The sequence below is a fragment of the Enhydra lutris genome, unplaced genomic scaffold, assembly GCF_002288905.1.
Source record: "Enhydra lutris kenyoni isolate GAN:26980312 unplaced genomic scaffold, ASM228890v2 scaffoldscaffold2, whole genome shotgun sequence".
Taxonomy (NCBI): domain Eukaryota; kingdom Metazoa; phylum Chordata; class Mammalia; order Carnivora; family Mustelidae; genus Enhydra; species Enhydra lutris.
The window spans coordinates 46,079,919-46,092,037 of record NW_019154086.1 but is presented as its reverse complement, the minus strand read 5'-3'; the positions used below and the strand labels follow the sequence as shown (position 1 = coordinate 46,092,037).

General features: G+C 35.0%; 1 protein-coding gene across 2 annotated transcripts in view; it reads right to left on the bottom strand.

Annotated features, from left to right (window-relative positions):
- The window catches only part of LOC111150558 (transcription factor Dp-2), a 115,227-nt gene that overhangs the window by 31,682 nt on the left and 71,426 nt on the right, over nt 1–12,119 (bottom strand). For both annotated transcript variants that reach the window (XM_022508054.1, XM_022508049.1), the window contains exons 3-5: nt 11,526–11,629; nt 6,059–6,180; nt 4,568–4,615 (exon numbers count right to left, since the gene is read on the bottom strand). In XM_022508054.1, the coding sequence (XP_022363762.1) occupies nt 4,568–4,615; nt 6,059–6,180; nt 11,526–11,629 (274 nt within the window). The remainder of the gene's footprint in view (nt 1–4,567; nt 4,616–6,058; nt 6,181–11,525; nt 11,630–12,119) is intronic.

Below are 12,119 nucleotides of genomic sequence, written 5' to 3'. Positions count from 1 at the left end.
TGGGTTGGGAAGCTTCAGTTGGCGCAGGTGCTCCATGGATAGTCTTCATTTCATTACCCTCACTACTTCCCTCATTAATTCATTCTCGCTTTTTATACTTGTCACCTCTAAGCCTAGAGCTTCTCCATTATCAGTCAGAATAGGGGAGAATAGCTTCCATTTCCAATTCTGACTTTTCCTATGCATATTTTGGGATGTAGATTTCTCTACTACCACTTGTTCTTCATTATAGTCACGTAGGCTTTCATCTTGTACTTGGAAAATCTATATCTCTACCACTTTTTATAGCACTTTGAGAAATTTATTTCCTTTTACTATTTTTTACATGAAAATTCCAATAGGATTTTAGGGTTTGGGGGTGTAAACACAGTATTCAGTCTATCACCTTAAACTGGAAGCTTACTATCTAAATCTTAAATCTTTTCTTAGAATCAAGCTCTTTGAAACATCAAGACCCTCTTTCCAAATAACACCAAAATATGGCCATGGGGTATAAATGCTATGATCTTTATTAGTCCATAAATAAAGTAGGAAGTATTCTTTACCAAATAAAGCCAAATTGAGAAATTTTTAAAAATTTAGAAAAAAAACCTAATTGGTATAGTTTGAAATACATGTTAACTTTTATTAATAATTTCATTTGAAGTATTCAAAAGAATTGTACCCAAAGAATTTCCATGCACTAAACTAGAACCTATGGCCACTGTCTTTATATATTTTCCCAATATAAACTTATTTTTACTTACAAAAATAATTTGTAGTATAAAAATGCATATCCCAAGTAGAAGTTATTAAAAAAATCTATTCAGATAAGGAATTATATATAATAAAAACTTTATTTCCCATTTAAATGAGCCAACTAGAAACAGCTAAATCAGCAAAATAATTTAATTTGGTAATTCAGTAAAATAATTTAGGGAAAAACTCTCTACTTTCCTGAAGTATATATCCATCAATGTTGCATTCATCAATATCCATCAATCCAGGATTGAAATGGGAAATAAATGTTTATTCCTTATGGATCTTCACTCTCTCCCTCCCTGGGTTATATCATTCAGGCTTGTGACCATTTACATGCTGATGATACTACTTATATACTAGTGATAACATCACTTAGATAACTAATAAACTTCATATCAAAACAAAATTCCTTCCCAAATGCACTCTGAACCACAGTAAATGTAAAGGGCATAATCAGTCACCCAGCTGTTCATACAAAAAACCAAGAGCCATCCTTTATTTCTCCTCTTCCTTCCTTCAATCTATCAATAAATCTTGTTGGTTCTACCGCCATCATTTATCCATTTTTTCCCATTTCCACTGCAGGGCCCCCTGTCCCCTGCAATAATCTTCTGATTATCCTGCTTCTGTTCTTGTCTCCTTAGAATCCATTTATCCCTCAGCAGTCAGTGTGACTTAGACGATGCCATTTCTCTGCTTAAAATCTCCCTTAGAGGGTGCCTACGTGGCTCAGTCGATTGCGTGTCTGCCTTCAGCTCAGGTCATGATTCTGGGGTCCTGGGATCAAGCCCCCAGTCAGGCTCCCTGCTCAGCAGGGAGTCTGCTTTTCCCTCTCCCTCTGCTATTCTCTCTCTCCCTCTCTCTCTCTCTCTGTCAAACAAATAAATAAATAAAATCTTTAAAAAAAAAAAAATTCTCCTTAGAAAAGGAACCCATCTCCCTACCAGGACCTACAAGGCCTTTCATCATGATCTGACTCCTGCCTACCTCTCCACCCTCATCTTACTCTTTGCCTTTCTCACTTTTCCCAAATACATCAATCTAGTTCCTCATTTGGGAGCTTTATTTACATTTGCTGTTCCCTCTGCCCAGAATCCCTGGCTCATCCATGTCATCTAAGCTATTTACATGACTGCTTCTTTGCTCTTAAATATCACCTTCTTAGGAGGCCTTCTCCAAGGTAGTTGCCATCACCTTTCTTATTTTTTTGTATCCATCTATTATAATCTAAAAATAATCTTATATATTACTCCCACACACACAAGAGAAGCTCTCTTAAGGGCAGACTTACCTATCTTGTTTATAATTCTCTTCAATACTTAGAACATAACAGTTAAGAGATATTCAGAACGTTTGCTGAATGAAAATTTCCTAAACATCACTGAAGCAATACAGGTATTAACTATACTGAGTTTATTAGCTTATTATAGTTTAAATTATATTAGCTAATTACAAATTATCAGTTTATTATAAATAAGTGGAGTTTTAACTTTCCACCAACAGAAAGATATTAAGATTACATGAGCACAAAGGAAGAATATACCACCACTGTGCTACATCTTATTCATGTAAGACAGGAACAGAGAAAAACACCCACAGACTGCCATCACTGCCTCTGGGGCACCCCGGACCTTCTTCCCACAGCAGAGGTCCCAAAAGGAAAATCACATGTATCTGGAAGAGATGCATGTAGAAGACACCACCACATTCTGTCCAAAGGAGGAAAGAGAAAGTGAACAAACATCTTTCAGGATTGAAACTCCAGACCAGACCAAAAGGAGGATTTTCATACCTTCTTCTACAAGCTCTTTGAAAAGAAGTCCAGTGGATCAGAATACAGGGGATAAAATTCATGAGAATCCCTCAATGGATCCTTCACCCACCAAACAAAATTTCTTCAGAAAATGACTTGCTCTCACAAATGATCTTGACAAAGGAACAGCTATGTAAGACATACTTAAAGTTGTACTTCAAGTAGTAAGATGAGGATAAAAAGCCTCATATATATTGATGTATAAGTCAGTTATAATTTATATCAGTTATGAATACATCAACATATTGATGTATAAATCCCTGAAGAAAATGAATACAAATACTTCCATATGATACACTAAATCAACATATAGGACACTAAAGAGCTAAAGATCAGTCTATGTTTGAGAGAAGGGAGAATGGAAACAAACAAACAAAAACAACTAGAAGAAGGGAAACAAAGACGTTTCATAGCATTATAGAAAAATGCATTTGGAGGAAAATAAACAATTTGTAAAAACAACAACAACCAAAAGAAAATCAGATGTAGTAGACCCGATTGCGGGAGTTGGGGGCTAGGATTCACTATAGTAAAGTTATATTAAAAAAATAAAAAGAATAAAAATCACTAGGAAAGCCAAATCAACGTTTATGCCAACAAATTTAATCTGGCACTTCTGTATGTGATCTTTAGAGGTCTCTCTTATGAAGTGAGTGTAAAGAGAATCTTGTTTTTTATACTGTTTGCAGTACATAAGTGCCACCAATCATAACTAATGAATAGCGCCATTTTAAGGCCTTAAATATTGCTAAATACATTTGCACAAACTTGTATTTCTGCCCTTTCTGAAGATAAATGCAAAAAAAGACCAGCAGGATTTGGAAAGAGTAGTTTCCATTAAAGAGAAAGAACACTTTGCTCTATATCTCTATTGTGATACAGCATTTCCTCAGACATGATTTTATCTGTTCTAAACAGTTACAAACCAAGAAGCAAGCAACAGATGCCACAAAGGAACTAAAGTTCAGCTGGTGCGTATGCAAGAAAACACACATTTTTTATTATATAGCCTCAAGGTCCTCACTCATAGTCCTTTTGATTTTATTTCAGGCTGAATTCTAATACATTTGGCCATCTAGTTTCTCAGTGCAAATCAGAGGTAGCAAACTAGAAAACAGAAAAGACAGAAAACTATTTATTATACTGAGAGCAGATGACCTAACAAAAAAAAGGAGATTAAAATACCATTGGAAGAAGGGGTTAAAAAAATCTTAGAATCAAAAATAAAATTAAAAAAGCGTAGCTGGCAAAGTTTTATAATTACAACTTTGGGACTCCTGGGTGGCTCAGTCAGTTAAATGTCTGACTCTTGATTTCAGCTCAGGTCATGATCTTGGGGTCATGTAACCCCTGTAATGGGCTCGCTCTCAGTGGAAAGTCTGTTTCTCTCCTGTCTGTCCCCCCAATGTGTGCACATGTGCTTGCTCTCTCTCAAATAAATAAATTTTTAAAGAACATAGTGCAACATTAATACGGTACCTCATCTAGTGGCTTCCACGGCACACTGAACTTTAAGTTCAAATAACGACCCTATGTTTTTAACCCTGGAGTTTCTGACTTGGTAGACATTCATACTGCATTCAACACTCCAAAGCTGATTCTGATGCACACTGAGAAGACTGTCTTAATAGTCTAAGGAAAGATTATACTGTATTCAATATAATAGTTAAGAAATAAGTGAGAACTTATAATCTTTAAATGTGTTCAATAAAACTTGTTTTTAAAAAGTTTGGGCATGCTGAGGTAATGTGGTATATTCATCTTCCAAGAGGAGAGGGAGGGCTAAAGGACAGACTACCAAGAGCCAATTTTGGAACCATTAAATATAATGAATATACGTAATGATAAGTGAAGTAGAACACTTAGTAAGACATGAAATAAAGACAGAAACTAAATGAAGTTAAAGTTATGCAAAGAAAAATAGCTCTAATTATAAACTACAACAATCTGGACAGAAAACTCCTCTCTACACAGTAGCATCTCCCAAACAAAATACTTAACACTTATACTCACCTTTCTGAAAAATCAGAATCTATAAATTCTCTAGCTCGTTTTCTATCACTAAAAAGAAAAAAAAAAAAGATAGCATAAAAAGAACAGATATTTAAACACAATTTTATTTCACGAATAATTTATTGTAACCTGTCTAATTCCACAGCAAATACATCCAAACACAAAATCTAACAAATAGAAAAGATACGTTTTATCATAGGACTGAGAAATCACAACATAATAAATTTTACCACAGGACCAAAAAGATCACAATATAACAACACAGTCTGAAATGAGCTCAATGAAAACGGAAGAAAAATATTGCAGACTTAGAAAAGGCACAGAAGAGTATTAGTCACTATGGAATGACGGAGCAATCATTCCACCCCCAATATATAAAGCCCTGCTGGGGCTGAAAATATCCAAACCCGGTCATCTCCAAAGTGGGCCAACACACCTGGCATGGGTTTGGCTTTCATGTTATAAACTCTCAAGGCTATGCAGAAATCCAAGGTAACTTTCAGATCCTATGTGGGATAAGGACTGAATAAAGGCCATGGAATTATAGGTGACTGCGTCATTTCATCTCCTTTGATAGTGAAAAAATACGTATACATATGAAACTCTTCTGTCTCTAATGTGTGTGTGCATGTGCATGTATGTATACACATGAACATGTAAATGGCTTGAAACACTTTGCCAGGATTATTTCATCAATTCATTTAACATCTTGGAAATAAGAAAGCTCTTACACAACCAAGATTTACTGTCTGCTTGCTAGAACTCACAATCATAAGTCAAAGACACAACTACCAGTATAGTAGGCCACCACGGAAATGACTTCTCAAGTAAACAAATAAGGTTTGAATCCTTTATCTTACGCATTTTCTCTTATGGAAAGATGAAAGGCTCAAATGATAAGGAGCAGAGAAAGGCTGGGTAAGGGTATTTTACAGGCAGAAATGAAACATCTGAAAGTTTGATACTAAAAGTGGTAAATGAGGAGCACAAGGGATACTGATTTAATTGTCCAGTGTTTGAAAAGGATCAAGAGAAAAACTCAGTAAAATTTTTAATATTTTTGGCCTCTTTTTCCTAGTTCCTTTTCTGATGTTTAAGGAAACAAAAATTCACAGGGGGAAATTCTGAGCCAACATTCAACATGCAACTCTTTTCTTAAGTTTGTTAAAACAATATAAAATATAGAATTTGCATCTCCAAAGCAGTTAAATGTCATAATCACAAAAAAAGTAGTCCTTTTTCAGAGCTGAAAGATCAGAAGATTCTGGTACAAATTACTGTATTGTTTTTCTCTACCTAAAAATGGTTGCTCCATGAATGATTTATATCTAAGACATAAAGTGAAATTAAAATAGGTAGTTTTAAAGGCAACACATTAGTTTCTAAGGACTAGGCTAACATAAAACAAGAATGGAAGACAACACAGTGAGAGAAAAAGATCATAGTTTCAGAAAAAGTTTTAAAAATGGTAACTTGCAACAACACTCTTACCCTGGGACCCAGCCGGTAGCTTCTGCTATGTGTGTCTGAGTAACCATTGCTGGTGCAGGGGTATATGGACTCCCAATCAGAACACTTCCTGAACTGGTTAGTCTCTGTGGTGTGCTTATAATCTATAAAGTTAGGACACAGAAAATAACATTCTTAGTTATTAAGAAATGCATATAGGCAGAAAATCATGTTGACTGCTAAGCTACATATAAGGAGGAAAACTCACTGCCAAAAACGCACTTAATAGCAATCATCTAAAACATAAGCTTTCACTCACTTATATTCTATGATCTTAAAGCATTAGTAATTGAATACTGCCATGAGGTCACAATACAGGTTTCAGCAAATGAACAGCAATTTGGAAGGATTAAGGTGGCAACTAACAATGTTTTAAAAATTAAAAAAAACCAGAAAGCTGTCTTTGAAATTACAGAACCCAACTGCAGTTGAACTTGAGGTACCCAAACTAGGGCAAGGGTAAATCAGACCTTCATGTCCAAAATATACACAAAGGCATCATACAATTTGGATTATTGTAACAAATGCAATTTTATCTTCTTTTTTCAAGAGCATTTCATGTCAATAAATATTCTTCACAGAAATTTTGAAGATAGTGAAACATTTTATCATGTGGATTTGTTATCCCCTCCTGTTAGCTATATATGGATATTCAATTATCCATTATTATAAGCAATGCTGTGATGAACATTTTTGGACAACGATTTTGGCCTTAGTATCTATTTCCTAAGAACAGACTCTAGAAAGGTAATGGAACTAAAGGATATAGACTTTTCAAAAAGCTTCTTGATAGGTGCTACCAAATTGCTGTCCAGGACTTCACTAATAAATAGACCATGTTTTTTCCAAAAATGTTTATAATAATTAGTACAAAAGACAATTTAGCATTCTACTAATATCTTTATAAGTACTTTTGCCATAAAAGTAAGGGCAGGCTCCAGTAGTAGGGGTATTAATGCAACAGCATTGGCCCCACGTTGGTTACTGTTGAAGAATGAGCTGCTGGGCACACAGGGATTCTCTCTCTCTCTCTCTCTTTTTTTCTTTCCAACCCTGAGGCACAGGACTGCCCTCAACTGGGCAACCCCAGAGCTTCAGATCTCCTAAAGGGAAGAGATTCCATTTTCGTATACTTTTGAAAATTTCCATAACAGCAAGGTTTTGTTTAAGTACCAATTAAGAGAGAAAAGCATCTATGTGAGCTACACACAATTTTTAAATGACAGATCTTCAAAGAAATAGTTCTATTTCTACTGTCTGATGTAGGTCAAAATACTAATTTTTGTAGCCCTGATCAAATGAAACCTGTTTCTGCAGGCAGTTCTAATTCCAGTCATTAAGTTAGTTGCTAATTTGCTCCATAAGGAACAATGGGAAGGATTCATTTGCATTTCAAACTTAGTTTGGCCTTCATTATCAAAGCTGCATCAACATTTATTCATTTACCAAATACTTATGAACATTAGTTACCTCCGTTTGTGTATGGCATTTTGCCAATTTGGAGCTAGGGAGATATTACTATATACAAATGCCTAGGAAATAATTTTAGTAAGTTAATTCTATAGTTAAAAAAAAAAAAGACAATAAACACTGATAGATATCTGGAGAATTCTGATTCTCCACAATATTCCAGGGACTATTAAATGAGGAATTTAGAAGCTTACCTCATGAGGAAATATGAATACTAGATAATAGGTTTGTATCTCCTACCCTTCTACACATCCATCCTACCTCTGCACCTCCATTTCAGTGAAAATCTTTAAGGGTAGATCAAATGTTTGCAGAGCCTAGCACAGAGCTAGGAGATATTCACAGGAAAGGCACAAGAAATATTTGATGAACTGAGACAGAAGCCCCAGCTCTTAAAATGAAAAAAGTAGCTTCTCTGTTCATTAATATGCCAGAAGGACTACATAAAATCCAGTAAGAAAATGCAATATAAAGGACATAGTTCTGGGGCGCCTGGGTGGCTCAGTAGGTTAAAGCCTCTGCCTTGGCTCGGGTCATGATCCCAGGGCCATTTCGGGCTCTCTGCTCAGCAGGGAGCCTGCTTCCTCTTTCTCTGCCTGCCTCTCTGCCTACTTGTGATCCATGTCAAATAAATAATTAAATCTTAAAAAACAATAATAAAGGACATAGTTCTTACCAATCACTACATCACATGTTTGTATGTCCTATAACATGCTGACCTTGAGGGTGAAGCTTAAGAAGGAAAATCTGAGTATTTGATCAGTCTCTGGTCTACTCTATTTCTAGAACAGGAGTCTCCACAAAGCAATTCTAATCATCCAAACTTACCCTTGAGACAGACTGCATTATTTGTGCAGTATTATTACTAAGTTCTTTTTCTGTATCTGTTATTAGTAGCCTACAGGCTCAGTTTACCTGATTTAAAGGGCTTTGTAGAAAAAAAAAAGATGAGAGGAAGGGAAATAGGACATAGGAAAAAACTGGTTATTATTACTGAGAAAGGCTTTGGAAATGAACTGCTATGTTCTGGTTTATTTTTTCTTCCTCAATGTCAGAATGTCACCTGACATTCTTTGCTGAGCTGTGCTTTGTGAGCTTTGCTGACGGTGATTAGCAATATTCTGTTCTTTTCCCTTAGCCTAGTGCCTGCTACGCCCTCAATAGCAGAAATCCTCAATAAACATTTCCTGAATGAACAAACTGGAGGGATGATATACTTCAACTACAAAGACAAGTTAGAAGTTCATGTGAGATGCAATGAGTTCCTAAATTAGGACAATGACAGTGAACCTTAAATAAAATCAAAGAAAAGCCAACAGAACTTGATCAACCACTGAATACAGGAAAATTATATAGGTGATGAGTCAGATGTGTTTTATAAAACTGAACCTTAATTTTGAAATTCCAAATTGAAATTAGAGGTAAATTAGAGGTAATTACTATATTCAGTTTATCTGATAAGGAAAGTGAACATTTATTTTAAATTCCGGCACTTACCTTCCCCCACCCCAAAGAAATCCTTAATTTAAATGTAATCATGCAGTTTTTTGACAATGGATTACAGCTGGGCTATGAAAATCATACAGTAATTGAACCTCATTCTGAAGGTTTTCTGCCTTCAATCAATATATCTTACATACTACTGCCATCTACAGTAAGAATAGCCAAGAAATTGTTACAGCCTTGTATGGTAGCTACACTGGTGGTGAACAGCATGAAGTACAGAGCTGTCCAATCACTTTGCTGTATACCTGAAACTAATGTAACATTCTGTGTCAATGATACTTCAATTAGAAAGCAAGCAAGCAAGCAAAGCCAAGAGAGCTTCTGTATTCCTTTTTTTTTTTTTTAAAGATTTTATTTATTTATTTGATAGAGATCACAAGCAGGCAGAGAGGCAGGCAGAGAGAGGAAGGGAAGCAGGCTCCCTCCGAGCAGAGAGCCCGATGCGAGGCTCAATCCCAGGACTCTGGGATCATGACCTGAGCTGAAGGCAGAGGCTTTAACCCACTGAGCCACCGAGGCGCCCCAAGAGCTTCTGTATTCTAAAGGGAAAAAGAATCTATGTAATTATAAAGTATTACATTAAAGGAGTTTATTATTTCACAAAATTTTAGTTTTACTATAAGAAACATGTACTTTTTAACCATCTTTAATAAAGATGGTTATGAGATTATATGACAAGATACCTTTAAGTATAGAGCAAGTATTCCAAACTAAAACAGTTACATTAAACTAGTTACTATAAACACAGAAAACAACCTTTTTTTTTAAAGACTTTTTGAAATTTCTATCTACCATTAAGACTTGGCTAGAGACGTGAAATTGATAGGGCAAATAGAGAAAGACAACAGAAGAGAAGCAGGTTTTAAAAAAGAAAAAGGTTTTATTCAAGGGTTTTCCAACTTAAAAAAAAATGCTTTTAAATCACGGATGAGAGAGTGAAGGTGAGGGGACACTATTCAAAAGAAATAAACAAAAGAAGAGAGAAATGGCTCTAACTGGGATTCTACAACAATTAGGAAGTCAAAAAGAAAGCTCTCATTTCTGTCTAAGAACTGAGAACTGGAAAAAGCACCTCAGTATTAAGACACAAATTAAGGTCTGGTTTAAAGAGGAACCCCAAATCTCCCTTCCTTCTTCTGACCTTTCTTTTGCTGTTTCTGAGGTTTGTAGTGATGAGGTAAGTAGAGTACAAGACTACTTTATCATTGTCAGAACTGAGGTATAACAGTAACTGCATGCACGGTAGCTCAAATTGACAACAGAAAGAAAAACTGTTTCCAAAAGAATTTGAGCCATAGCAGTATCCCTAAAATACTGACAGAAAACAGTCTCTCGAAACAGAGGACTGTGAGGGAGAAACTCTAAGAGTTCAGGGATGTTTATTTAATTTTGGTGTTTATATAATCACATTTCAAAATACAGACTTTAAAGTCAGGTGCCTTATCTCATTTACACCTACTTTTCAGTGGCTGGTGAGAAGCAAAAGCTTAGTAAATGTTTGAAATATACCCTGAACTACCTTGAAATGGGGACACTTATCTGAACTTAAGTCCCCATGAGGTTTGGAGCTAGACTACATTCTTCACATAGTTACAGTAAATTGTGAGAGATCTTTAGTTTGAATCCTGTAGGTAATTAACAGTCCTCAAGTGATCAAGAAAAATGTCATGTCTTGAATGTCTTAAACTCTTGAAGATTTGCTGAAGCCACTAAGTATGTTAAGATACATTTTTTGCTTAAATAATTCTGCATTTAACAGAGTCCACAGTACTGAGTATCACGGGCAAAATTTATCCTTCCTGCTCTATAGATGAGACCACATGAGCACTAACAATGAAGAGTTACTGTTCAAGCATTTACAAACTTTTGCTAAAGGTGGCTGAGACCATTAAATTAAGTATAGTTTTCAGGGTAATTGCATGTCACTTTGTTTAAAAGTAAGGCTTTTCTGAAAGTGTTATATACTTCAAGCTCTAGCATGATTAATGGAATGCCTCCAGAGAAACAGTTAAATATTTTCCACTTTTCATTCATTATTTCTACTGCTAAAGATTGATAGCGCTGGATATAGATTAACTGCTGGGTCATATTCAATATTTATGAGAGTACACAGCTTAGGGCAGTAAAGGTTATTTTATAAGGAAAAAAAGAGGAGAACATAAAACATAACAGATTTCTAATCAATTTAATCAAACTAAAAACAAGAGAAGCCTACCATAGGGAGCAAGCAAAAACCTTGATATTACATATCCAGAATCCAGACTCAATTACATGAAAATTAAACAATGAAGAGCACAACCGCCTTTCTTTTTCTCAAGACTTAATCAGATACATTCTGTTGAAAACAAAACTTCTTAAAAAAGTGCATAAGAAGTGAACTGGAATTTTTGTTCAGCATCTTTAGTACAATTATCTTTTAAATTAGTCTTGCCTGAGCAAAATGTCAAATTCTAAGATTTGATGGTTTTCTTACCATTTGGGGTCCAACATTCACATTTATTGGTCCTAAGGTTTTTGGTAAAATCTTTGTTGGTGAGTTGGTGCTGGAAACTGGAAATGCAACAAATGAAATGTTACCTGAAATGATATAAAAATATTAGGTTAATGTCCTGCAATATCAAGGTCCCCTTCTATCTATACATTCATGGTCCTAACCCCAGTTTTGTTTCAGTAATTTATAATTATTTTAATAATTAAGTTAAAACAAGAAGCCTTACGGAAAAGCCATTCTAATGATTGCTTTTTTGTAGGGAATACAATTAGTTCTGCTAAATAGGAAAACTGTAAAATAAATGGTTCACTCTGCCTGACAATTAATTACTAAACTTTTAGTGGGTTTTTAGAGGAAAATCTATTTAGAGAATACAGAGTGCAAATCATAGTTTATTTCAGAGTTGAGAAATCTAGTTAGATCTTTATCAGACATCATAGAACCAAAAAAAGTATGAAGTAGATAGGAACTAAAGTATCTATTAGAATTTATAGTATAATAGAAAGTATTTACACTAAGAATTAACATGCTTGCAAATGAGTTGGTATTTAGAAAAAAATATGATGCTACCTAGTG